Source organism: Apiospora aurea (genome assembly GCF_038362705.1).
Source record: "Apiospora aurea strain CBS 24483 chromosome Unknown utg000006l_segment0_segment0, whole genome shotgun sequence".
Classification (NCBI taxonomy): Eukaryota; Fungi; Ascomycota; class Sordariomycetes; order Amphisphaeriales; family Apiosporaceae; genus Apiospora; species Apiospora aurea.
This window is the reverse complement of record NW_027117393.1, coordinates 520,089-545,813: the sequence shown is the minus strand read 5'-3', so window position 1 is coordinate 545,813 and position 25,725 is coordinate 520,089. Positions and strand designations below refer to the sequence as shown.

The 25,725-nt window shown below is 55.3% G+C and overlaps 10 protein-coding genes across 10 annotated transcripts; 5 read left to right on the top strand and 5 right to left on the bottom strand.

Annotated features, from left to right (window-relative positions):
- Positions 1-2,046: 2,046 nt before the first annotated feature.
- Positions 2,047-3,520, bottom strand: PG986_008776 (uncharacterized protein; the record flags this gene model as incomplete). Its single annotated transcript, XM_066844998.1, has 3 exons — positions 2,047-2,975; positions 3,041-3,079; positions 3,115-3,520. 3 exons carry the CDS (start codon positions 3,518-3,520, stop codon positions 2,047-2,049), a joined length of 1,374 nt encoding a protein of 457 aa, XP_066697396.1.
- A 332-nt stretch (positions 3,521-3,852) lies between these two features.
- PG986_008775 (uncharacterized protein) lies at positions 3,853-4,389 on the bottom strand (the record flags this gene model as incomplete). The annotated part of the gene is made up of 2 exons (XM_066844997.1): positions 3,853-4,027; positions 4,079-4,389. 2 exons carry the CDS (start codon positions 4,387-4,389, stop codon positions 3,853-3,855), a joined length of 486 nt encoding a protein of 161 aa, XP_066697395.1.
- A 1,084-nt stretch (positions 4,390-5,473) lies between these two features.
- On the top strand, positions 5,474-6,516 carry PG986_008774 (uncharacterized protein; the record flags this gene model as incomplete). The annotated part of the gene is made up of 3 exons (XM_066844996.1): positions 5,474-5,888; positions 5,966-6,417; positions 6,475-6,516. The coding sequence occupies 3 exons, from the start codon at positions 5,474-5,476 to the stop codon at positions 6,514-6,516; spliced, it is 909 nt and encodes a 302-aa protein (XP_066697394.1).
- Positions 6,517-7,214: 698 nt separating this feature from the next.
- PG986_008773 (uncharacterized protein) lies at positions 7,215-10,326 on the top strand (the record flags this gene model as incomplete). The annotated part of the gene is made up of 9 exons (XM_066844995.1): positions 7,215-7,886; positions 7,960-8,089; positions 8,162-8,545; positions 8,646-8,874; positions 8,976-9,324; positions 9,403-9,541; positions 9,637-9,814; positions 9,877-10,023; positions 10,131-10,326. 9 exons carry the CDS (start codon positions 7,215-7,217, stop codon positions 10,324-10,326), a joined length of 2,424 nt encoding a protein of 807 aa, XP_066697393.1.
- A 382-nt stretch (positions 10,327-10,708) lies between these two features.
- PG986_008772 (uncharacterized protein) lies at positions 10,709-12,371 on the bottom strand (the record flags this gene model as incomplete). Its single annotated transcript, XM_066844994.1, has 9 exons — positions 10,709-11,031; positions 11,124-11,254; positions 11,352-11,497; positions 11,550-11,578; positions 11,670-11,739; positions 11,781-11,893; positions 11,975-12,014; positions 12,083-12,181; positions 12,225-12,371. 9 exons carry the CDS (start codon positions 12,369-12,371, stop codon positions 10,709-10,711), a joined length of 1,098 nt encoding a protein of 365 aa, XP_066697392.1.
- A 782-nt stretch (positions 12,372-13,153) lies between these two features.
- On the top strand, positions 13,154-14,060 carry PG986_008771 (uncharacterized protein; the record flags this gene model as incomplete). Its single annotated transcript, XM_066844993.1, has 2 exons — positions 13,154-13,466; positions 13,756-14,060. The coding sequence occupies 2 exons, from the start codon at positions 13,154-13,156 to the stop codon at positions 14,058-14,060; spliced, it is 618 nt and encodes a 205-aa protein (XP_066697391.1).
- Positions 14,061-14,173: 113 nt separating this feature from the next.
- Positions 14,174-16,427, bottom strand: PG986_008770 (uncharacterized protein; the record flags this gene model as incomplete). Its single annotated transcript, XM_066844992.1, has 6 exons — positions 14,174-14,245; positions 14,308-15,553; positions 15,625-15,914; positions 15,961-16,026; positions 16,083-16,243; positions 16,316-16,427. Coding segments are annotated over 6 exons (1,947 nt in total), but the record flags the coding sequence as incomplete, so codon positions are not given.
- Positions 16,428-20,107: 3,680 nt separating this feature from the next.
- Positions 20,108-21,130, top strand: PG986_008769 (Protein MNN4; the record flags this gene model as incomplete). The annotated part of the gene is made up of 1 exon (XM_066844991.1): positions 20,108-21,130. One exon carries the CDS (start codon positions 20,108-20,110, stop codon positions 21,128-21,130), a length of 1,023 nt encoding a protein of 340 aa, XP_066697389.1.
- Positions 21,131-22,123: 993 nt separating this feature from the next.
- Positions 22,124-23,185, bottom strand: PG986_008768 (Ubiquitin and WLM domain-containing metalloprotease; the record flags this gene model as incomplete). The annotated part of the gene is made up of 1 exon (XM_066844990.1): positions 22,124-23,185. The coding sequence occupies one exon, from the start codon at positions 23,183-23,185 to the stop codon at positions 22,124-22,126; it is 1,062 nt and encodes a 353-aa protein (XP_066697388.1).
- A 1,054-nt stretch (positions 23,186-24,239) lies between these two features.
- Positions 24,240-25,016, top strand: PG986_008767 (uncharacterized protein; the record flags this gene model as incomplete). The annotated part of the gene is made up of 2 exons (XM_066844989.1): positions 24,240-24,323; positions 24,456-25,016. 2 exons carry the CDS (start codon positions 24,240-24,242, stop codon positions 25,014-25,016), a joined length of 645 nt encoding a protein of 214 aa, XP_066697387.1.
- Between the last annotated feature and the right edge of the window lie 709 nt (positions 25,017-25,725).

Sequence of the window (25,725 nt, the reverse complement as noted above, 5' to 3'; positions counted from 1 at the left end):
AGCGCGTATCCTCGGCGGTAATAGTTTTATCGATAGCTTATATTATATTAAAGCGCCGGAGCCTATTATTTATCGGCTTTTCGATATTAAAGGGGTAAATATTAATTATTATTTATTTATTAGCGATAATTTTAAAAGTAAAGGTTATTTTATATACTTTAACCTAGGCTTAAAAGAAGTCTTTTTTTAATGTAACTATTATTAATAATAACGTATATTAAGTCGAGCTCTTTTCGAAACCTCTTTTTAAGACTTTAAAACAGTTAATATTTAAGGGTTAAAGTATATAAAAGTTATATAATAATAAATAAAGGAGCTATACCTTAATCTTTAACGCCGTTAATATAAAATTATCGTCGATATAACTTTTAAATTTATTAAGAATTAAAAGCTTTTATTAATTAAAATTATTAAGCTTTATTAAAAGGATAAAGATTTTTTTTAGCTATTTTAAAGTTATAAGATTAAAAGTTTATCCTTTTAATAACGCTTTAAAGGCCTAGTCCTTATATTTATAATTAACCTCATTCTCTTTTTAAAAGAACTATTATTATTAAACCGATTAGCCTTTAAATATAATTAAAAGCGGTAAAATATTACTAATAGTATTAAATTTAAATTAAGGGGGTATATTAGTAATAATAATAGTATTAAGCCGATTAAAAAACCTTCGCATAGCCCCGTTTAATATATATACGAGATATCGGAAATTTATCGCTTTAATACGCACGGTTTTAAAGGTTAAATAACGTTTTTAAAAACGGTATACCTATCGTTTATCGATAAAATAATCGACCCTTTTTATAAAGAGGATACGCTAAGCGTATATATAAAATAGCCGATACGTTAATGCGTAACTTAAGCTAGCTTAAAAAAAGCTTATTTAATTAAAAAGGTCTCTTTTATAAAAATAAATAACTATAAAGCCTTATACTTCTTTTTTTTATTAAGGTTCTCTTTAATTCGGTTATAAAAGATACCTTTATTAATATTATAATCTTTAGCCGTACGTTTAATACTTTCGCCGGCTAATACAGCCTAAATCGTTTACGTAGTACGTATTTCTTTATTAATTATAATATTAATAAAAAAAGAAAAGAAAACGAAGAGTTTAATATATTTTAATTAATAAACGAATAAGATTTAACCCCTTTATATACTATTATTATTGCTCAGGGGCACTAAAGTTATCTGAAATCAGGGGGGTCAGCCAGAGGGGGTTGCATCTTACAAGTATATTTGTATTTGCGATGTCATCCATATTCGCTCCATCCGAACCATCGATCAACTGTAGCATCCATCACAAGTCCAACCCAGCTTTTGTTCCAGAAGACTTTACACTCCACTTCACAATGCACTTCCTCTCGCTTTCTATTTTGGCCTTGGCTGGGTACGTACACTAGCATCTTGTTCCCCCGAGCTGTAATCCTTGAACAACTGATGGGCGTTGATGACTGCGGTGTCTCTGTCGCCCAGCCCTCTGTCGAAGACAGCCTGGTGTGCACCAATATCAGGGGGACAGGAAACCAAACCAGCTGGACCCCAAGGGGTGGTACGTCACCGAGACCAAGCTGTGTGATTCTATCGGGGGCCACTGGCAGAAAACGACATCAGTGCGAGTCCCCCTCTTTGGTCAGTGCCACATGGGGGGCCTTTTTTCGTTTTGATGAGGCTAACGTGCGGATGAAGAACACCGATAGTGCTGCTGCCCTGAGGGTCTGGACGGCTTCAGGGAGTATAATGACGGATGCAATGCTGCTGGCGGTAGCACGAACCGCGGTACTCGGTTTGAGATTGACTCTCCGGGCTGGAAATGTCCCAAATAGGAGAGGGACAAGATGGCGTGGGAGTTTACCCCGCGCGTAGCATGTGTGTTGATCACGAGATGACAAAACACACATATGCATATCTTGCAGCAACGGTACCACTATCTCCTCATAAAGTAACTCGCACCCAAACACAGTACCGACGCCCCGAGAAGCGACGGTGCCAGGATAAATATCTGGTTCTTCCAGAACCAGACGCCGCCCAGCAGGAACGGCGAGATCAACCCCCGAGGCTCTCCGCCAGCGCCAGTGCGCCCAGCGCCGACGTCTTGCCGTCGGCTACGCGCGAGACGGCGTAGCTCTTGAGGAAGCTGGGCGCGGCGAACCCGACGGAGGCCACGGCGACCAGGCCGTACATGGCGCCTTGGGAGTCCACGAGGAACCAAGGGACGGCGACGAGCTGTGCGAGCATGCAGACGGTCGCGCATACGAGATCGCGCGTCGATGGAGGGGGATGCCTTGGGCTCCCCGCGGTGTCACTCTCGATGCCGGAGTCGGTGTAGGTGTCGCTGAGAGCGTCTGTGCTACTGGGCCCTCGTCGCTTCCCAAGTATCCTCTGGAGCTTCGGGACGCCGTAGAAGAACAGCAAAAGGTAGACGGCCGGGGCCGCCGTCGCGATGGTGGAGAGGCGATTGCTCAGTCTTGCCGTGAAGTCAAAGTCCATCCAGACGTGGATCACGATGGCCGTGAACAGGCAGGTTTGCGCGCAGCTGTGCAGGAGCAGGGCGAGAGCGGGCAGCCGGATAGCCGACTCGGCGTACAGGTAGTATACGGGATCGACAAGTGCCGAGGCGATAGTCCTCGCCGTCGTCCCGGCTCCGGACCCATCCGTCGAGGAACTGGTGCCTCCATCTTTCGCAAAAGGGTCCGATGGGATGGCGACGCGGAGATAGACGAGCGAAAGCGCGGGGATCGCCACGGCGGTCGCGAGGCTGAACCACAGGTTGGGGAACAGCCAGGCCGTGGCCGTGGGGGCGACGGAGGTGCCGAGCAGGTAGAGCGCCAGCGAGGTGCCCAGCAGGCGCGAGAAGCGGCGGGGGTCCCGGGTCTGGACGTAGACGGCGGCGAGGGCGAAGTGAAGGATAGGGACACCGGCCAAGCCGTAGAAGATGGTGGTCCAGACGGCGACGTAAATATCATCCAGGAGGACTATGATTATTCGCGTCAGTAATCTATCTACCTCCCTGAGAAGTTCGGGGTCGATATTTGCTCACCTCCGAGTAGTAGGACCCCCACGCCTAGCACGCGGGCCCCTAGCCAGAGGCCGAGGCAGAGCTTCGGGTCGGACTCGGCCCATATCCGCGCCACGCCGAGGAGACGACGCCGAGGACGTTGGAGATGGTCCGCGTCGTCTGGAACGAGTCGATATAGTGGCGCTGCTGCTCTCCGGCCGGCTCTCGTCCCTCGCAGCGGGCCGAATCCGCATCATCCCCCATGCACAGGATCCGGTCGTACGCGAGCACGGTGGCGGCCGAGGTCGCCGCGATGGCCAGGCCGGCGGCGAAGGCGAGGGGGAGCACGCGGCCTATGGATTTCTCGAGATCATTATCGCTTCTTCTTCTGCACTCGTCGCTGCGGACGATCTCGCCTTCCGGTCGCGGCCAGAGGAGGGGCTGGTCCTCGGATGCGTCGGCGGTCGGGTCGGAGACGGACGGGCCCGAGGACGTCGGGCGGAGAGCGTCGGGGCTGGACATGATGCGATTTGGGAACATTGTTTCCAAGGATAGGAAGAGAGTATATGCGAGTTGCGCTGTTGATGTAGGTTTTGTATCTAAAAACGTTCCATACTTGGCAAAAAGATCACCGGGCGCCGATCCCTCGGCTACTCTAGGCAGCGATTTTCAATCCAATGAGGTCTTCTCCCTGATGTCCGCACTAGCTCGATATCCGCCACGCGTGGTCCGTTCTGTGCCTATTTTTTACGAGAAAATGATACGATATCGACTATTTCGACCCCACCAATTATCCACCTATCACGGACTCCAAGTGGTTCCCTTTTCGTATCGATTGTTCCCATTCTTTGTTTCTACAGAACCCACGCAACGAGACCTGCACCAGCGACGACGACGGCGCTGTTGACCCCACGCGCGGCCGCCCCGGCGTTGGCCGGGGGCGTGGTCGATGCAGCCGGTGCGGTGCCCGGGGACGCTTGCGAAGACCCAGGCGCTGATGATGAGGCGCTGGCCGGTCCGTCGCAGTGCCTAGGGAGAGAAAGCCCAGTTAGTAAAATTTGTCATAGGTGGAGGAAGTACGGTTGGACTTGCCAGTGATCCCCGTGCGGCTCGCAGCCTGCCGACTCGGTGGGGCTGGGCTTCAGGCTGCCGGTGCCGGACGCGTGGTCATGGTCATGGTCGTGACCATGCTCGGACTCCGTCGTCGTGGCAGCAGCGGCCGTCGCCGTGCCGGAGCCAGAAACAGGCGCTGCGGTGGGAGCGGGCCCGTCGCAGTGCCAGTGGTCGCCGTGCGGCTCGCAGCCGATGGACTCGGTGGGCGAGGGGGCGGGCGACTTGGCCGCGCCGGCCGTGGCCAGGAGCGCGAGGCAGGCTGAGGTGATGAAGCGCATTGTCACTGCAGTGGAAGGCTTTGATGTGGGCGTAGAGCAGAGATACCTTTGAGATGCTAGGTGGAATGCAGCATGCCTGTATTTATGGTGGAAATGCCCGGCTTCCACCCCTGTTCATTGCCTGTCTTGCTCACCAGTACCTACTGCCGCCAACTGTTCGGCCCCCTGACGTACATGGAGTCATTTTTTCCCAGCTTGTATTTCCCGCATAAGTTGCTCAATCGCGGTGAGCTATTGGGGCTGAGGGGAATCACAGCCAAGGAATGAGATTTCTGCATAGTGCCTTGGCGGTTGGCGGGATGGCCATCAAGGTGTTCGGGATCGGGAATCACCATCTCTAACCCACAACTGGCCGGGCAATTACACTTGACATTCTCATCGCACTGAAGACACGACATGAAAGACTACGGTGAGTAATATTGAAGTATACGTGCTGGAAGGATTGAGTATAACCGGACAAGGAGGAATTTTATAGGCGCCCCTGCGGTACTAAATATATGTTTCAAGTTTGGGCGGTTTTAAGGATTTATACGCAACCTTTTCTGTTTAGCCAGGCGTTCCCCGGCCTGGGAACCTTGATGGCCGCCTCGCATATCAACTACTTAAACCGAGCCTTGGCTGCATGCACATCGCCAGACTTTTCTCGGCCAAAATCGTACACCCATGAGCGACAGCGCCTTGGCGAGCCATTCCCTGAATTGGCCAGCTGACATCGGGCCCAGCGAAAAGGGTTCATCTCACCCAAAACCGTTGGGCGGGGATAGTCGTTGGTTTCCCCGGCCACCCAGTCCGCTGCCTCGGGTCAACGTTCGTCATCAGTTAGCCCGATGGAGAAAAGCTTTCAACCTGCGGATCGGGTCCGGGATACTCTGGCCAACAAGGTGACGGGGAAATAAAAGAAGAAAGCACGATATGACTGAGTATACACAGCTAGTGGACCTTGTTTAGGGGGAGACCTGGGGCGGTTGGACAGCCTTGAAAAGCTATATAAGGCTGCATGGCACGCTGTTTGTCGTGATGCTGTTTATCAGCGCAACCTGCACCTCTCCCGGCTCTTGTCAACCTCTGACACACATACTTCGCAATGAAAGGCACCATCCCCACCGTCCTCATGGCTCTCCTGAGCAGCAGCCCCGCCTCCGCCGGCCCCGTCCAGCGCCGCCAGGAAACCGTGACCCAGACCGTCACGGCCAGCGCGCCCTCTGCTCCGACCCCGTGGACATGGAACGCCGGCGGGTCTCAGACCTGGCCCATCCACGAGTCTTGCAACGCGACCGAGCGGGCGCTGCTCAAAAAGGGCCTCGACGACGCCGCCACCCTGGCTGCCCACGCCAAGGACCACGTCCTTCGCTTCGGAAACAGCTCCGATCTGTTCCAGAAGTACTTCGGCATGGCGCCCTCGGCCGAGGTTGTCGGATGGTACGACAAAATCGCCAACGGCGACCGGAGCCGGTTCAAGTTCCGGTGCGACAACGTCGACGGGAACTGCGTGCTTCCAGGTATGTCACACCATGTCTCAACTGCTCTACTGTCTGCGCGGTTGTATTCCTTGAAAACGACGCTAACCCACCCCCAGGCTGGGGCGGCCACTGGCGCGGCGAAAACGGCACCGACGAGACCGTCATCTGCCCCCTGTCCTACACCACCCGCCACCCGCTCGAGGGCATGTGCGGGTACGGCTACACCGTGGCCCGGGGCGCGCTGAGCTTCTACTTCGGGTCGGACCTGATCCACCGGCTGCTGCACATGCCGAGCGTGGGCGAGGGCGCCGCCGAGCACTTTGCCGACTCGTACGCCGAGTGCCTCGAGCTTGCGGTCAAAAACCCGGCGGAGGCGGTCCGCAATTCGCACACGCTGCAGTACTTTGCGCTCGACGTGTATGCGTTTGATGTTGCGGTGCCGAATGAGGGGTGTCCGGGCAAGCCGGCGGAGAAGGAGGAGGAGGAAGAAGAGAGCCATGGGCACGGGTCCGCGGCGCCGACGGCTACGACTTCGAGCGCGCCTACCGCCACGTCAGCGGCTGCTGCTGTGAGTAGACTGCCTGTCCATCGAAGGAAAATGCTGTCGTACTAACCCTTGGAATAGGAATGTCACACTCACTCCGACGGTGAGGTGCATTGTGCCTAGGCTAATAGCGGACCAGGGTGACATCGTGTCGACGCGAGCGTGCGGCCCAGCGCGTTTTCATCCACTAATAATCTGTGAATCACGGCTATGTGGACCGTCCCCCGTGATAGCCCCAAGAAATAGTCAGCAGCGAGGACATACCGGAACTGCGGCCGTATCTGATAATAAATATTGATCCCATTTAATCAGAACCTTATCTGCTTATGTGATCTAGATGATAATGCACATGGCGCAGAGATAGCGCCTAAACCTGTGTGGTGATGGGCCCCTCGGACCCGGGAGACTGGTAGCGAGGTGTCATCCTTGCAAAACCGTCTCAAAGGAGAAGATGGTACGAAGCTGCCAGCATCCCTAATCTTGTCCGGGAGTTCTATTGGAGCGTGTCCCCCCTTGTTTGTATGCAACTCGACAAAACCGTCGACCTTGTCGGCCCGGCTCATCTTCAAGGATGCCTGATTAACCCCTCACCAGATCCCAAGCGGTTGTCTTCTACCGACTCCCACATTTCGTTTTCCCAATTTCTGTTGGTTTTCACTTTTGGGGCTTTCTGCAGAACGAACTTTCAACAAAGTCCGATGTCAGCTCCCCACCAATCAGGAGGTGGCCCGGCCGCTGGGTCAGGGCCAGGACGAGACGAGGAAAGCTCCAGCCTTGCACCGGCAGGTGACCATGATTTCATGTGGCTCGGTCCCGACACGATGGGGCCGATGCCTGTCAGTTGCAGCTTCAATACCGAGTTGTCGGCTCCCCGGCCGTTCGCCGGGTTCGGCGATTATGCCGGGGCCAACGTTGAGCCGCTGCTTCCGATGGAAGGGCAAGGAGGCTTCCAAGCCCAAGCACCCATCTTCCAGTCACCCGGCTATGTCCCAACGTACAACCACGAGTCAATGAATACCTTTCCGGTCCCAGACGCCCATTTCATGCCGTATGCGGGTGGCAATGACTCCGGAGGCAACGACGGTTTTGTGCTCAGCAACAGTGTGCCGCCCGCAGTGCCACGACAACAGCCGGCCGACGCGACCCCACGCGAGTTGCAGCTGCCGTCGCAGCTCCTCGAAGCGCGGCAGGCCGGGGCCCAGCTCAAGCCCAAGCGCGAGCCCAAGCCATACGACGAATCTCTCATCTCGGTTTGGCACCCACACGAGTTTCTGCCCGAAGACTACCCCGAACTCGACCAGGCATACGCCGTAACCGATCCCGCCAACCCGCCGAGGATCCGCTCAGGCATTCCCCAGGAAGCCTGGATCCCCGGGGACATCTACCGCGTGCCAACCGGAACATCGATTGTGGAACCCGAATCTGTGCAAGGTGAGAACGGGAGATTATATAACGGGTACCGGGAAGGAAAATACTTCCTCCCGAACGACCCGGTGAGTAGACGATACCCCCTGACTGACCACACAATCAACACCAACGATGCTGACAGCTCCGTAGGCCGAACAGGATCGTTTGGATCTCCAGCATCAGGGATTGAAGATATTACTCGGAGACCGGCTCTTCCTGGCACCTATCAAGGACCCCAAATACGTTCTGGACCTTGCCACCGGGACAGGCATATGGCCGATCGACTTTGGTGAGTAATACCGTCATAGAACCTTGCCTAGTACCCTGGTACAAACTGACCACCAACCACCGCCCGCCTCAGCCGAGCTATTCCCCAACGCGCAGGTCATCGGGACGGACCTGAGCCAGATCCAGCCCGACCACAAGCCCCCCAACGTGACGTTTGTCCGGGAGGACTCGGAGGAGGAATGGTGCTACGACCACAAGTTCGACTACATCCACGCCCGCGCCGTGGTCACGTGTTTCGACAACCCCAAGGGGGTCATGGAGAAGGCCTTTGAGAACCTCAGCCCCGGCGGCTACCTCGAGTACCTCGACTGCTACGGCATCTCCGGCTGCCTCGACGGCACCCTCAAGGGGACGGGCCTGGAGAAGCTCGGGACCTACTGCGTCCAGGGGGCCGCCGCCAGTGGGCGGGACCTCATGGTCGCGACCCGTTACAAAGAATGGTTAGAGGAAATCGGTTGTAGGTATCTTCGCTTTGTGAGAAAGTGATAAGTGTGGTGGTTTCGGATGCCGATGGTTGCCTACCGTTCTAACCGAGTGTTGTTCCGACAACAAAACAGTCGTCGACGTCGTCGAGAGGAAGCTGGCCTGGCCCTACGGCGCCTGGGCCAAGAGCCGCCGCCTGAAGCTGGCCGGGCTGTTCTGCCAGCGGGACTTTTACGACGGCGTGTCCGGGATCGCGCACGTCATGCTCAAGCGGGCGGGCATGTCCAACGAGGAGATCGAGGCGCAGATTGCCGAGTTTCGGAGCAACCTGGTCGACCCAGCTATCCATGCCTATCTGCCCACGTAAGTCGTCCGGGTTCTTTTTAAAGCGCGATAATCCTCCTTCTTTTCTTCTATTTTTCCTATGATTTATTTGTTATGATACTTATCAGTGCTATTTCTAGTGTTGCGATATACGGCCGAAAGCCGAACGCGCACGACAAACCCCGCGAAGGGCATCCCGAAACGTCGGAGATGCCTCCTCCGACCACCAAGCGGACGGGGTTCATGCCGCAGGAGTTTCTCCCGGAAGATTTCCCCGCGATCGACCCGCTGTATACTCGGCCGGACGTCGTATCCGCGGCAGCGGTTCCTCCGAGTCAGAGCGGGATCCCACCGGAAGCGTGGGTCCCGGCCGAGGTATATCGCGAATCTAGCGGTGGGTCGGTGGTCGAGCCCAACTCGATCACAGAGGAGAATGGTCGGACTTACCATGGATACAAGGACGGGAAGTATTGGATACCCAACGACCCTGTAAGCACTGGAGCTTTCGGGTTTCGTTTTCGTTTTCCCTCCCCACCCGATCGGATGGCTGACTCTGACCGCGGGTAGACGGAGCAAGAGCGTCTTGATCTTCAGCATTGCACTTGCACGCTGCTGCTCCATAACCGACTGTACCTTGCGCCGCTCCAGAACCCCAAGAATGTTCTAGATATCGCCACCGGAACGGGGCTTTGGGCGATGGAATTCGGTTTGAACCCCTTTCGCCCTTCTTCTACACCCCTTTCACTGTACAATACGACACCCCCTTGCTTCTGAGACTGACGCGATTTCACTTTCTATTAGCTCGAGAGCACCCGGGCGCCCACATCATCGGCATAGACCTGAGCAAGATCCAGCCGGAGAACCCGCCCGACAACGTCGAGTTCATCCGCGACGACGCCGAGGAGCCCTGGGGGTTTGGGCCGACGCGGTTCGACTACGTCCACGTCCGCTTCGTCTTCTCGTGCTTCAACGACCCCCGGTCCGTCATGCGGCAGGCCTTCGGCCACATGCCCCCGGCGGCTGGATCGAGTACATGGACAGCACCACCGAGTTCGCGTCCCTGGACGGCAGCATCGAGGGCACGACGATCAAGCAGTGGGGCGAGCTGATGCGGGCCGGTGCCGCGCTGCGGGGGGAGGGACCTCGATGTCACTCGGTTTTACAAGAAGTGGCTGGAGGAGGTCGGGTGTAAGTTCCCCCCCTGTCATCCTCCTTTCCCCCTAATAGCTGTCAGACGATACGACTGGAAACTGACCGTTCCGCATATTGTAGTCGTCGATGTGAAAGAACGGAAGTTTGCCGGCGTGCTGGGACCCCAGGATGAAGCACGTCGGCCGACTGGGGGCGCGGAACCTGTACGATAACATCAGCGGCATCTCCTACCGACTCATGGAGGCACAGGGCTACTCCCAGAAGCAGATCGAGGAGTTCGCGTCCAAGTTCCGAGCAGACATTGTGGATCCTACTATCCATTCTTACCGTCCATTGTAAGTCCTTTTTCTTTTCTACTATTTATGACGAATCGGATAAATGCGATGCCCTTGTCTGTAATGGAATTGTTATTAAACTGTCGGTTTCTAGGTGGGTTGTATATGGGCGAAAGCCACATGATTGGGAGAGTCGGGCGCAGTCTGGAGATTCTGGAGATGGTGTCAAGGATGGAGCCCAGTGATAACGCCCCTATGCCAAGGACTCAGGACTCTCGATTTGACCAGGGGCCTGTTGCAAGGCATGTGGGCTATAGTCTCGTATTTATCGGGGGAGACCAGAGTATCAATTATCCCCAGGGCTACGAGCCATACAAGAAGAAATCAAATCAAACGTCTTCTAAGAGAACATAACTCATGTAAGAAACCTATCCAGAGTTCCAGACTTATGGGCCGCTTTGCTGCATCCGGAGCTGTGTAGTAACGGTGATGCCATCCCTTTCCTCCCGTCCCTCGCGGGTCCCTATGTCCCGGAGCTCGAGCCCACTGCCGCTTGTAGCTTGCGCTTCCGCTTCGTTCAACTGAGCGAAAGGTCTCTCATCGTCCAAGGTGTCGGACCTGCTCTTCTTGGCGGGTTTGCCGCGCCTCATGAATGTATTGATGAAGATGTTACGCTCAGCGGGCTCCTTGCCGCTACCAGCTTCGCCGGGCATGAGAGTGGTCCATTTCACGGCGAGACTCAAGAGCGGTTTCAGGGACGGAAGGCAGGCTGCAGGGGGTGTTGGTCATCAGAACAGGGTTTTACAACCCAGTAAAGGAGGATGTGAGAAGATTCCTTCTTATAGTTGTAACATAACGTACCACAGACAATGGCAATGTTGGTCTCGATAATGGTCCATATAACCGTCGTCACAAAGTTGAACGTGACGTCGGGCGATTCCAGATCGACGTGAACGATCAGCCGCAGCCTGATGATCGAGACGACAGTCACACTGTAGCATAGATGAGAGTTGGGACAATTTTCTGAAGTTAACAGGAACTAGACGATTGCGCGGCGGAACGAGAAAAGCAGTCAGTCAGTCTACTTACAAGGCGCCGACAGCGAATACGCCCCCGAGAGCAATTTTCTGAGCCCTCTGAAGCTGGAGTTTCCAAATATAGGGCAGAGGGAGCGTCACCATGCAAGCGTCGGTGATGATGTTCGGGATGGAGTTTCCGTTGAAGAAGGCGTTCAGCTGGACCCCGCAAGTGAATTCGCCCGGGCCGATGGGGTTGAACGGATCGTACTGCTGCTAGAATGCCCTCACGGGCACGCACTGGAAGATGGTCACAAGCAGCTGTGGGTCTTCGAGGTCAGCGCAAGTTGGATTTTCTTCCCTTGGGGAGATGAAGAGGAGGCAGGCATACAACTGCGATGGCCCAGGCCGCCACGATGACGGCCAGGATCCGGATCGGGAGCCGGATACTCTCCCTCACGCTGAATATTCGCCAGTAGAAGGATAGGATGGACCATTTTACAGTGGCAAGGGCGGCGGTGTAGCAGATCTCGGATATGAAAAGGCCGAGTGCCCATGCTTTGAGGGCATCGGGCGGGCCAGCCCAAACGTGGCGACCGGTTCCGTGAGGGACCACTAGTAGACCGTTTCGAAAACGTTACTCGTCAAGCTGATGATAAAAGGGGTGGTTCACCAGGGGATATCAACGGGACTCACCGTATCCGAGGGTGGTAGAAAAGAGACCAACTCCCGCGCCCTACGGCACGCGTTAGCAACGAAGTCCATAAACGGTCACGGAGTGTTAAGAAATCGCAATACCCGTACCCAGGCGACGATGAGCAGCCAGTCGTCGAGATACTGCAGTATATCAAGATCAGCAAACGATTCATGGTGGCTGCTTGATAGAGGCCGGAGGCCGAGACACTGCGTCTCCGTCTAGTTATACTTGGAAAAAGGGGAGGCGCACGAGTGAATTGCCTTTGAAGTAGCGCGCATACAACCGAAGTATGATGGCAACGGTGGCCAGTACAAAGGTAGCTATGGAAATGCGAGTGATCTCTGGGCCTCGGTCGTCGCCCAAGTCAAGCCCGGCGGGCGGAGGTGGAAGAGCCATAACTTGGTCCTCTTAGACAACAACAGCGACCTGAGCTTGGGATAACATGTGCTTGGGCAATAGAGTTCCAGAGTCTCAGTGTCTCTTGAAAGTGTTTGTCGTACAGTTTGAAGCAATTCCTATGAGATTAATGAGACACGACTTCGATTACATCCTGCCCTGAATAATATATAGCACCCGTAGCTTCTGCCATGCATGTGTTGGCGATCATACTTGTCTAGCAAGGCTGCAGTTGGTCATATGAGTGTGCGCGAGAGAATGCTACGCTCTCCAAGGCGCTCCGAACTGCCGAGAGGCTGGCCGTTTGTTAGGGCCAACTACGCACATTCGTAGTGCATCTTTACCCCAGTGCAAGGGTCCGGGATTGGTCCGTTGGCGATGTATTGCTTCAATATTGGCGCTAAGAGTTTCGGTATGACATTGCTGGAGACCCGCACTGGCTATCTCCGGCTGTACTGCACTCCATCAATCGAAACGAAGGGTTTGGGTGCCACTCCCAACACCTTCGCGTGGGGGCTATTGAGGCCAGGACATGGCGGCCCCTCCTTTGCTATATAAAGCATGCATGGCTGTTAGATACTGCCAGGGACTTGCTAAAACCGCGTCCGTGGCTGTCATCATCTATTCTCGCCCTAATAGCGATATTTCACTATTCAACCTAAGAGTTATATGCCCCGTTTACCAAGGTCTGTGCGTACCTGCTTACACTACTATCGAAGGATCAGAGTCCAATAAGCTTCTTATCTACTCAGGAACCTACCTACCTGCACGATAAGGCAATCATGTCTCCCCGCCCAGCCTTCCTGTTCGTGCCCGGCGCCTGGCACAGAACCTGGACCTACGACCCCGTCCGCGCCGACCTCGCGGCCCGCGGCTTCCCCTCCGCGGCAGCGGAGCTCGCCTCGGTAGGCGCCCAGGACCCCGCCTCGACCGGACTGGCGCAAGACATCGCCGCCATCCGCGCCGGCCTCGAGGGTCTGCTTGACGCCGAGACCGAGACCGAGGCCGAGGTCGTGGTCGTGGCCCACTCCTACGGCGGCATCCCGGCCGCGGGCGCGGTGCAGGGCCTGAGCTGCGCCGAGCGGGCCCGGGAGGGTAAGAGTGGAGGTGTGTTGATGGTCGTGCACATGGCCGCGTTTGCGGTGCCTGCGGGGACCAGTCTGCGGGATAATTTGCCGGGTAGAGACTTTCCACCGTGGTGGAATGTCCAAGTAAGTTGTCTGTCTGTTGTTTATAGCTGCAATAGTTCCTTCCTCCCCCTCCCCCAATCAAAAACTCTACGTAGTACGGTTTGGGCGCCGGGCATTGAACACAGGTCTCATTCATTCCAGGGCGACATCGTCACCCCCATCGACCCCCTCACAACTTCTACGGCGACGTCGAGCCGTCGCTCACGGCGAAAGCCGAAGCGGCCATCCTGTCGCACACGCTCAAGGCGATGGAGGACAAGTCCGACTTCGCGCCGTGGGAAGGCGCGGGGGGTTCGAGATGGGGTACATCTTCGCGGAGGAAGACCAGGCCATCCCGTTGGTGGCGCAGAAGGCGTTCCAGAGCCAGTTCCCGGCGGACTCGTTCACGGCTAGTTTCAAGGCTAGCCATTCGCCCTTCTTGAGCATGCCGGAGGCGCTGGGTGGGGTTTTGGAGCAGGCTGCGGAATTTGCTTTGAAGAAAAGGGGGCACGTAGAGTAGAGTAGGGTAAGATATGCTGTATTTAGAGAACTTCAATCCTACCTTGGCTGTGACGTCGGGTCTTGCATCATCCATCCTTGGAGTGGTTTCCCTACTATCCTCATTGCCATACCCTAGGTTACCTCGGTCCTATTCGCGTCACACTCGTCTCGCTTCTGCTTCTTGTACTCCTGGTAGTACTCATACTGAACTTTTCTTAGCATCCTTAACGATCCCGCTCAAAGTGGTGTTTTGGTAAATCACGTACCGCGTGCTGCAAAGCACCTCTCGCCCCAGGCCACGCCCTCCTCCCACATCCCGGCACCGCGTCCGGGTTCGTCTCGAAGACGCGCAAGGCGTTGTTGTTCAGCGGCCCCCGCGCCAACCACGCCCACAGCTCCGGGTCCCGCCACCGCAGGCGCCAGTATCGGAACGAAAGGGCATGGCCGAGGTTCTCGTCCAGACCCGTGCCGGCGGCGGCGTGCAGGAATCGGTAGAAGCGGTGGGCCTGGACGTGGCCGGGACGCATGGCATGCTCCTTGTTCCACTTTTGCCGCCACCAGGCGTGGTACTGGTCTACTTGGGCGTTCATCTGGTCCAGACTTGGTAATAAGGCCGGAGGACGATGCTTGGTGCCAGCGCTGGACCGGTGCCTCTTTGATGAACCTAATGATTCGGCCGTCTCGGCGGCCCAGATCTGGGCCACGGCCATGGAGGCGAGTTCGGAGACGCTCCAAGAGGCTTCCTGGGTAGCCATCCAACTTATAAAGGCAATAGACGAGGCCCGAAGAGGCGGGAACATCATTTGGAACAATCGCGGAATGTGCGGCGTACCATTCAGACAGTCGCTCGCTATCCCGTAGTTCACCGCGGCGCTCGACCTATTCCCGCCAACCTCATCGGCCCTCCGCAATGGCAACCCACAAGTCCCATCCATCTCAAGCTCGGGCATGATACCAAAGTCGGTGCCGTACCCCGTATAGAAAATGACCGCGTCCACATCGACCACCGCGTCGTCCGTCAGCAGGACCCGCGTCTTCCCAATAAAGTCCTTGAACCCGCGGACCGGAATGACATCACCCCGCCGCAGCGCGAGCACGAAGTCATCCTGGACCACGGGGTGTACGTGCGCCATACTCGCGCACGGCAGCAGATGCCAGTCGATGCGCATCCTCTGCTCCGCGTGTCTCCGCCTCTCGAACTCGGACTCGCCCACCCGGTCCGGCTCGGACTTGGCGGCGTCGCGGACCATACGAGCCTGCATGTCGCGGTCGGCGAGCGGGCGGGTGAGGCAGGGGACGTGGTGGTCTGGGAGATGCTTGAGTTGTAGATTGGGCCACGAGGATTGGGCGTCGGAGGGGAGGCCGTCGGGGCCCCGGCGGGAATAGGCGGCGCGGCCGCGGCGGTAGGCTTGGAAGACTTTGGTTGCGTGCTTGGAGAGGGCGAGGGAGATTTCGTTGGCGATGGCGCCGTTGCCGACGACCAGCACGCGCTTGTCTTTGAATGGGGACGGGCTTTGGGTATTACAAAGACGAGCTTTCAGCCACGTCATTTCGAAAAGACTGCTGTGGGGACCATTGCCTACTTTCGATAGGCCTGGGAATGGATGACCGTTCCCTCAAACTTGTCCCTGTTGGGCATGGGCGGCAAGACCGGCACCGTTTCGCAGCCGTGGCAGAAAACGACTTTGTCAAACGACGCAATGCTCTCGTCTCCTTTTGCGTCGGCGATTTGGACGTCCCAGGCAGTGTCTTGTTGGTTCCGGAGCACCTTGCGTACCGTGGTGCGGAAGCGGACGTGTTGGTGGAGACCGAAATGCAGAGCGTAGGACTCGAAATATTCGGCAGCTTGGGCGCTGTTGAGGAAGTCGGAATGCTTTTCTTTTGAGTATGTATCATATCAGATGGGGTGCCCTACATACTTGCAAGGGCGGGGATGCCGATATGATCTCCTCACCTTGTGGCAACGGATAATCGCTGAAGCCAGTCTGAGTTCAACAAATCAGTTCATGCCGAAGCTTGGAACCGATCGGCTCTTACGTACAATGAATTTACTCAGATTCGTGACGGTGCCGTCCAGCACCGAGGTAAACTCGGCCTGGCTGCTGAGAGACCAGAGCCCACCGATGCTGTCGCGCCTCTCGAGACCGACGGCGTTAAATCCCTCCTCTCGCAGACATTTGAGCGCTGTCAACCCAGCCGGACCTGAGATTGGTGTGCGGTGTCGTTATTAGTTCGAGGTCGATGCTTGGGTAAAAGGAAAAGATCATAGCATACCCAGGCCGATGACGGCAATAGTGATGTTTTCCGTCGTGATCGCATATGATTGTCGGAATGGGGTTGAGGGGTTGAAGGCACGGTGTGATTCCGGTGGCTTCTGGCTTGACTTTTCTGATTTAAAATACCTTTTCCTGGTACGATTCTCTCGGTTCTTCAAGCCTGACTTGGAGTGAATCGAAATCGGGAATCATGAGAGCAATATAGACATCGCCCGTCATGTAATGCAGGCGCCAGGCCATGACACTGGATGCGTCCAACAGTACATGTGGCACGAGGATCCATCACCTTAACTTTACATAATCCAGCATGACTACCCGTATGTTTTTGATTATTTTAGATTGCAATGACCATAAGGAAGGGATGAGTGAATACAAGAAGCGAAGGTAAGGGAGGCATCGAGAAAACACCTGTTTCCGTATAAAGACACCGATTGTGTTGCCATCTAACATACTCGATTTTGCTCAGTAGACCTTGCTTGCGTCTATATCAAAGGGGGCAGGATAGTTGATGTACCTAGAACTCTTCTCCTTTGGCCAACAAGGATTGGATTGGAGCTGGATAACTTAAGATATGGCCTCGGTGTCGAACATACCACTAAGACAAAAGCCGATGCACCGACATTGACCCAAATGGTATGTCGGTATATGTCTTGTCAGAACCAACTCTCGGCATGCTCAGAGTGTGCTCATATCCGGAGTGCTGAGCATATGCAATCCAAGAGATGATCTGTCCGATAACCGGCTTCCTGTTGTCGAGCATCTGCTGGGCCTGGTCATATTCTGTCGCCACTCCTCGTCCCAGCTTGCCCCGTAATTCCGAGTACGTTGATGGAAGAAGTACGTTCCGGGTGACGATCCAATGGCGACTTCATCAGCAGAGCTAGCCCAGTCCAGAAACGACGTCTAGATTCTCAATCTCAGCAAGCACCTAGTGTGGATAGGGGGTTGACATGTCCCTCAAATTTTTTTTTTTTTTTTTTTTTCATCTGGAATGAAAGGAGTCTTGTGTTGCCATCAAGCCAACACACCAAACTGAGGGCTGTCGTAGTCGTGTCCCAAGCGTTTGTGTCGCGCGCCCTAAATCGCAGGAGACGATCTCCCGTCTTGGCAAAGCGTGCGTCGACGAACCACAGCAACCGCTAGCATCTGAATGGGGAAAGTCGGCAAGGCGAGCGATCGCACCGTTGGGATGAATGCACGACGGGAAAGATAAGAGATTAAATTACACTACCATGCTCCTCGAGCAGGGATCCATTGCTGGTCCGCACCAGCGGCCTCTCTCTCCTTCACTCTCTCTACGAGCGTTCGACGACGACTGTGAAATATATGTAGGTATGTAGGTAGCCGCCAGGTCTAACACTACGCAATCGCATAAACCCAATGGCACAACGGGGGCTGTTTTTAGTGAAGGGTTTGGTCGGGAAGCCACAGCCGACACATAACTGAACTGTAGCGTTCCAAAAGACGGCCCTCTGTTTTGTTCGGGAGGCTTCGTTCCTAGGTATCGCCATGGGGACAGCCCCAAAAACCGACTTCAAGGAGCGCCTCCCCTACCTACCACTGCGCTCGCGTTTAGGAATAACACCGAAAGTCCGCGTCGCCGTCTTCTGTTTGAGGAGGGAAGATGCCACCCGTGCGTTGCTTGTTGTGTTGTCGCATCGCAGCTTGTGTGTTGTGTTCTAGCTAAAGGGGTCAGATGCCCCTAGGGCCCCTGAAAACAAATTCAAGCCTTTTAGCGGCCACGCCGTCGCTCATCTAGCGGAGGGAAACGAACTGGTCCCCCAATGGGCGCCGCAAGGCGTCGTCAGCTTTTTTTTGTCCTTCTCCAAGGGCTAATTAGCTTCCATTTCTCTTGTTTTCTTCATTCTCCCTCACACGACTCTGCTGCGAAGGCCGCGCGGACAAAACGGTGTCTTAGCTGCTGCGGCGAAATTATGTGGGCGAACGGTGATGTCTCGAACCTTGGACCGAGGCATCACTATCACTCCCATTCCTTCGCAAACTCGACAGGGTACCCCGTTCTAAGTCCCTTGCACAGCGCCCTCTTTCTCGGAGGGGCGATGCGTAGGATCATCCACCAACTCTTGGAAGGATCAGTTGATCCAGAAATCAGAAATCTGACTGCATGCCAAGCCTGCCAAGACGGGAGACACCCGAAGCCTGGGGAAATGCCAAGTTGATGGTGGGTGTGTGGGTGTTCGGGGGTCGGGGGTGAGGGCGATCGAACTTGTCAGACTTGCTGCCGCCGGCTTTCGAGGGGGCTCCTCCTAGTTCTCCTAGCTCTCCCTAGCACGAACTACACAGAGTGATAATTGGTTTCCAGCGTGCCGGGTAGCCGATTTGTGTAAACTTTGCTTACATCAGGAACGACAACTAGCTTATCATCCATACTACTACCTACCTATTAGCCATGGTCACCTGCATGGAAGGCTCCAGGGCAATAATGTAATTGGTACCATTCTGTTGGAACTCCTTGTATTGGCCACCAACTGCCACCAATGGACAAGTAAAGGGACATTGGAGTAGCTAGTGGGTTGGTCAGGCGGCGGACTTTGCAGGATAAGCTTTCTGTCGCTTCCTTCCTGCGTCAGAGGCACATCCTAAAAAGCTTATGTCATGCCGACAGTTTGTTGACGTTGACAACTGCAACACAGGAGTTACTGGGACGCATACCCTGCACCTGAGCAGATGGATGCACGTCTGACTGGCATCAAGCAAAAGCCTCACTCGACCTCGCCCCCTTCTCATGTCGAACCCATCAACTAATTCCAGGGATGGCTGCTCAACGCTTCTGCGCGAGGGTGGCCACTTCGGCAGGGTTCTTCCCGCAGCCTCTGCGACGTCTACTGCGTTAAGGTTGCTGACGTACTACTCGTCAACCGTCCACCACCGTCATGTTGGGGCCGGCCACGACCACCACCTGCTGAATATATCGACCGGTGCTAACGTTTTCGTTCCTGGGCTAGCCCCCAAATCCAGGACGCCCATAGTGCCGTCTCAAACTTAGGAACAAGCCATTGCCATATGGGAACGTATAGGCAGGCCTACGCTTGGCGCTAGAGAGGCCCCCCTCGAGGAGGCGTTACGGCGCGCCATGAGGGAAGGAGCGTCTGTGCCGGTTGCCGGCCATGGACCTCTCTCTCCCTTTTTAATGAAAATTGCACCTCGTAAGCTCGATCCCGGTTAGAGAGGGTTACGTATCCTCGCTATAGGAGAGAGGATGGCGCCCACGGCCGATAGATTACGACGCCGGGAGAGGGCTTGAGTGACCCGGTGGTGCTAAGCAGTCCTCTGCCTGGCTGGAGTCTTATATCGAAGCGCTTGCCGGTCATCCTGTACTGCCGAACTTCCTGGGTGTTTTATCGTCAACAGTCACACACACACACGCATACATACACAGGGCCAAGGCAGTACGCTGATTCATCCCGAAAGCATACATGGTCAGTTTCCTTATTGGGTAACCCTCCGCCAAGGAAAACCGTATCTCGACCGAAACCTTGAAGCTGCCCTAGGAAGGAAGTACAGGGTACTACCGGCAAGGGGCCGATCCTTCTTTCCTCTCCTGCGTGCTTCGCATCAGACGAATACCTCAACGGCCCATCCCGGCAAGCAACCAACCAACCTGGTCGTGGCGACGGGAGACGAGTAGTAGACGCCGGTCTAACTCAACTATATTGTCGTATCCGTCCTCGTACGCCTGCTTCTTATACCACCTGGACGTCAGTTCTCCTTTGAAGATTACGGATACTCGGCACATCGATCTATCCCCTTTACGACACCTCACCATACCATGTATATCCTCAAGCAACTCCTTCTGGGCGCCGTCGCCGCCTCCGTCGTCGGCGCCGCCCCGAGCCGGCACCACAACGGCAACGGCAACCACCAGGACAGCCGCCAGCAGCAGCTCCTCCAAGCACCTCAAGACACCGCCATCCAACAACCTCAAGACAACAGCCGCCAACAACAACCCCTCCAACCCCAAGAACAAATCGAAACGACCAAGTACTTCCACGAGCCCGGCGGCGGCCTGGAGCTGGGCCACTACGACGCCCGCTTCTTCCGGGGCGAGGTGGCCTACGACGAGCACCGCACCGTGCTGCGGCACCTGATCCGGTCGTACCTGACGACCATGGCGGACCTGCACGTCGAGACCTGGATCGCGCACGGCACGCTGCTGGGCTGGTGGTGGAACGGCCAGATCATGCCCTGGGACTACGACCTCGACGTGCAAGTGACCATGCAGACGCTGCACTACCTGGGCAAGCACTTCAACCGGACGCTGCACACGTACACGTACCGCGACGGAGAAGAAGCCATCGCAAACAGCAGCACGTCCGACGATGGCGGCAGCAAAGACGGCCATGGTGCGCTCAAGAAGAACACCAACAACACCACCGCCCCGATCCAGACCAAGCAGTACCTCCTCGACATCAACCCCTACTACGCCGTCCCCTCGCGCCAGGACGGCCGCAACGTCATCGACGCGCGCTGGATCGACGTCTCGAACGGCATGTTCATCGACATCACCTCGCTGCTGGAGCAGCGCTTCGCCGACTCGCTGGGCCCCGCCCCGGGCATCTGGAGCTGCAAGAACTACCACCACTACGCCACGACGGACCTGTGGCCGCTGCGCCGGTCCGAGTTCGAGGGCGCGCCCGCCAGCGTGCCCTTCGGCTTCGACGCGGTCCTGCGCGGCGAGTACGGCGGCAGGAGCATGCGCGAGACGGTCTGGCAGGGGCACCAGTGGCAGCCGGCCCGGAAGGCGTGGGTCAAGATTCCCGTGCAGGAGGAGGGGGATGCGGCCATGCAGTGAAAAAGAAAGGAAGAAAGAAAAAAAAACATAAAGATATACGAAAGTCCCACGACGATGATTTCAGGGGTTGCGACTTACACGACGGGGGGAAAGGGGAGCGAGACTCCGACAAGTCTCACGCGCCCGCCCCCTATTCGCAGCAACAAAGCAATGCGAACGACGGCACTCCATCTTCTTACTACACACCATTTTCTTGATTCATTCAACCTTCGATCTTCTACATCTTCTTGCGTGAAGGCATACCCAAGTTTACGGCATATCCCTTCATATTTCTATTCTCCTGCATTAGACGGCGTTCCATTTGTTGTACTTTAGATCCCTTTCTCTTCTTCTTCCTCTTCTCGCGCTTTTCGTTTTCCAAATATCCTTTGAGTTGCCCGACTATGTTTGGTGATACCTTATGATGGCGATGGTGTGGGTGGTGCAACGGAGGTAGATTTGTTGTAGGAATACCAGAAATCTTTTGAAAATCAAAGGGAGTTCTTACGTTGCGTGGCGGCATAGCATTAGCCCACCAAATCCGTTCATAATGTCTGTAGCAGCATGGTTACTGGATATAGCAATACGATCTGCCAGTTTCCCCAATACATCGCGCGTAGAGGTGAATGATTGCCTTGGAGTATTTCAGACTACCATCCATTACCATCCAATCTGCCTTTTCAGTTCGCTGATTGGTACGCCAAATAGCTAGTATCAGGGGCACAGCGGCCATTCGCCTACCCATATCCATTGACCACCATAACGGTATACAGAGCAGAAGCTTAACGATATCTCGAAAATCACACAGCCAAACTGGACTGACAAGGATCGGGAAAGACACCTTCAGTCTCCTAAATAAAGACTTATACCCAAATTTCATCTCCAAGTGAGTGAAAACCCTTGCTAAACCAAACAACGCCGACGCAATGGAGAAGAGACCTGATTCCTTCATAAAAGCAATAACTCCAGCTTTCAGGTAAAACGCTGTTGTCGCAAAACAAAACCAAAGAAGTCTCAAGACGACGAACCCTCGCCCGCGCCCCTAGGCTTGCCGCCATCCAACCCGTCATTATTCATCTTCTTCATGCGCTCCTCCGTCGCCCTCGCAATGATCTCGCGCCGGCTGAGCGCCGGGCCCCCCGTCCCGTCCGCCCCGCCGCCCAGCACGAACTCGCCGCCCGTCCAGCCGCCATGATCGTACGCGACCTCCTCGCTCGGCTCGTAGACTTCCGCGAGGTCCTCGCCGCCGACGCTGCGGCCGTTCTTGCGCCAGTCGGCGCGCGCGACCTCGCGCTCGATCTCGTGGCAGAGGTTCCAGAAGTTGCGGTCGTGGTCCGAGTGCACGTTGTGCGCCAGCTCGTGGCACAGCGTGTTGCGGATCGTCTTGTAGTCGCGGTAGCCGTCGTACGCGTCCGTCCGCAATCGCAGCTCGACCGCTTCGCCGCGGTTGCGGTTCAGGCCCAGGATGCGCGTCGTGCCCTCGTGCGTCGCCTCCGTGTACGCGAGCGGGTCCATCTCCGTCAGCAGGCCGACGCGGAACTTGTGCTTACGCATCGCGGCCACGATCCCCGGGTCCGCCTTGAGCCGCCCCAGGAACTTTTGCGACTTCTCCGGGTGCGGCAGGTGCGGCAGGGGGCGGATCGCCATGAACGTGTACGTGGTTTCGTTTGTCGTCGTCGAGGGCGTCGTGAAGGCTTTCGGCTGGTGGCGGCGCTGGTGCGCGAGGGCAGCCTCGCGCTTCGCGACGGCTTGGGAGGCGGTGGCGGAGGCCGAGGTCAGGGAGGCGACGGCCGAGGCGGTGGTGCCCATGAGGGTGATCTTCTTGCCCACGAGCTGGGCGGCGGGAAGTTGGGGATCTTTGAAGGGCGGCTTCTGGAGGCCCAGCTTCGGGACTAGGAACTTCTGGTTGCCGGCGGGTATGGACAGTTCGGTCTCGACGGCCGCGGACAGGTCGGTGATGGTGGCATCGCGGGCAAGTGTGATGGGGTGCGACGAGCCGCCGTGGGTCAAGGTGATTTCGATGAGGTTTTCGCCCGTAGGCGACGTCGGTACATCGCGGACTTCGTGATCGGTCATTGCGACGGCGTCCCCTCGGCTCCTACGGTGTGTTTGTGCTCTTTGGGGTTTGTGGACGATGGCTACGGTGGGTTGTGGCGATTGATGATTGCCTCAGGCCAAGTAATGCAGGATGCAGGTGGATAATGATGATGTTTGTTTCGGATTCAGAAAACAGAGATTAAGTAGGTAGGTGGTGGATAAAACTCCAGCACGCTGCGCAGATGATTATATAAATGAAAGAATACCTACCGTGAAGTCGCTCGAGCCTTAGAAATCAATGGATAACCGTAATGGTGCAGCAAGTCATTGGCGGCAAGAAGATTCACGAAGGGCAGGCAGGCAGCTTTGTAATACGTCAGAAGGGAATCCTTTGGCCGAGTGACTGTGGATTCGCCTGCGACTGGTAGCGGCATCGCCGACCCAAAAATAGCGCCCGCTAGCGGATCATTGCGCAAAGGCATTCCAAGATCTACATACAGGGAAGCAGAAGAGGAGAGGGCGGTTCAGTAGGTAAGCAAGCAGGCATGCATGCTGCCAAGTGTGGCTAAAATCTCTTCAGCTGGCGAACCCGCTTGCAATTGCTGTGGTAGGTGCTGTAGCTGCTGAGCTGGCAGCACTGGAGCACTAAAAGACGTCTGGTAGCACTGAAACAACACGGCAAAGTGTCAAAGGTGTCAAGCCACAGACAGCTTCCGGCAGGGATCCGTCGCCAATTAGAGAGCCCTGTCGCGTCGTGTCCTTTTAGCTGGAGCTCTGTTGCATGGCATTTGCGTTGAACTTGCTCCAATCCAGCTTCTTGTTGTTGTTTCTTCGTTTTCATTTCAATCCCCATGTGTTGTCCTTCTAATTGAAGGTCTTTTACTCTTTCACGCAAACAGCAAACGAGTTTCTTCCACAATTGATCCATCTTCCCGCCCACGTTGATTTCCCCGCCGAGTCGCTGCGCTTGGCAGCATTGAAAACCACACCCAACCCTCGACCCGATTCGAACTGCAACCAAACCAACAAAATAACGACGATCCCCAAATCGTGAGACAGCTTTCCCAAGCTTCGCCCAAAACACCCGCCCATCATGTTGAACCTCTTCCGAGTCGCGGGAGACTTCTCCCATCTGGCCTCCATCCTGATATTAATGCATAAGATGACGGAGCTCAATGTGCGTATCCCTCGTCTCTTGACCGTTGCCCAGGTTTGCCGAAGCTTGCGCAACGAACCTATCTGGACGGAACCATCCGGAGCAACTGAACAGTGAGCTGATCAATTGGCATCGTGACCTTCGACAATATAGGGCTGCACCGGCATCTCGTTCAAGTCGCAAGCCCTGTACCTGCTCGTCTACATCACGCGGTACCTGGACCTCTTCACGACGCACTCCATCTACAACGTCATCTTCAAGATCCTCTTCATCGGCTCCCAGGGCTACATCGTCTACCTGATGACGACCAAGTACAAGCCGACGCACGACCCGAACCTCGACACCTTCCGCGTGCAGTACCTCCTCGGCGGCGCCGCCGTGCTCGCCGTCCTGATCCCCTACAAGTGGACCCTGTCCGAGATGCTCTGGGCCTTTAGCATCTGGCTCGAGGCCGTCGCCATCCTGCCCCAGCTCTTCATGCTGCAGCGCACCGGCGAGGCCGAGACCATCACGACCCACTACCTCTTCGCCCTCGGCCTCTACCGCGCCCTCTACATCCCCAACTGGGTCTGGCGCTACTTCACCGAGCCCAAGCACCACGTCGACTGGATCGCCCTCGTCGCCGGCATCGTCCAGACCGTCCTCTACAGCGACTTCTTCTGGATCTACTACACCAAGGTCATGAAGGGCCGCAAGTTCAAGCTGCCCGTGTAAAGGGCGGATGCGTGTGCGCTGCGCTTACTGTGTGAGCCATTGCCTCTCTTGTCAAGAGTTGGACGGACGGCGGGCTTCGTTCGGGCTCATGGAAAAACTATAGAAGGGGGCTACCCGACAGCTGCCCGCGCGGGGTTGGAGAAGGGACGAAGAAACCTAATTCACAAAGTTCGTGGATGTCGTTTTCCCTGGTTACGTGTCAGGAGGTGCTGGCGTGTTTCGTATCTGAGCTTAAAGAGAGACAAGATTCCTTCTTCCTTCCATCGTCCCAAGAACGCTTGGGAGGGCTGGAATGTCGGTCGGCTCTCTTACCCACTATGATGAAGTATCTTGCCTACATGATAGGCAAAGCGACTGTACGAAGATTCAAGAAGTTGTAGGATGTGTAGCCTTTTCCCCCCAAATTGCATTGGTCGGTGTTAGGAAATAATGAATGGCGACGTGTGACACGAATGGGATGGGGCAGCGAACGGGAGACGGAGAAGGCAATGCACACGCCTGCGTTGTTATAGTATCATCTACCTTGAAGAAACCAAACCTTATTATATCTTCCAATTTGATCTGGCAGTGTGTCACCTTATGGATGCATTTGATCGAGTGGAAAGGCAAATCTTTCGAAAATCATAGGTCGTTGAGAGTAATCATGACATTCGTGATATCAACGGTTGTGCTATACTACATACATAATAGCTACTTTACATATATATAT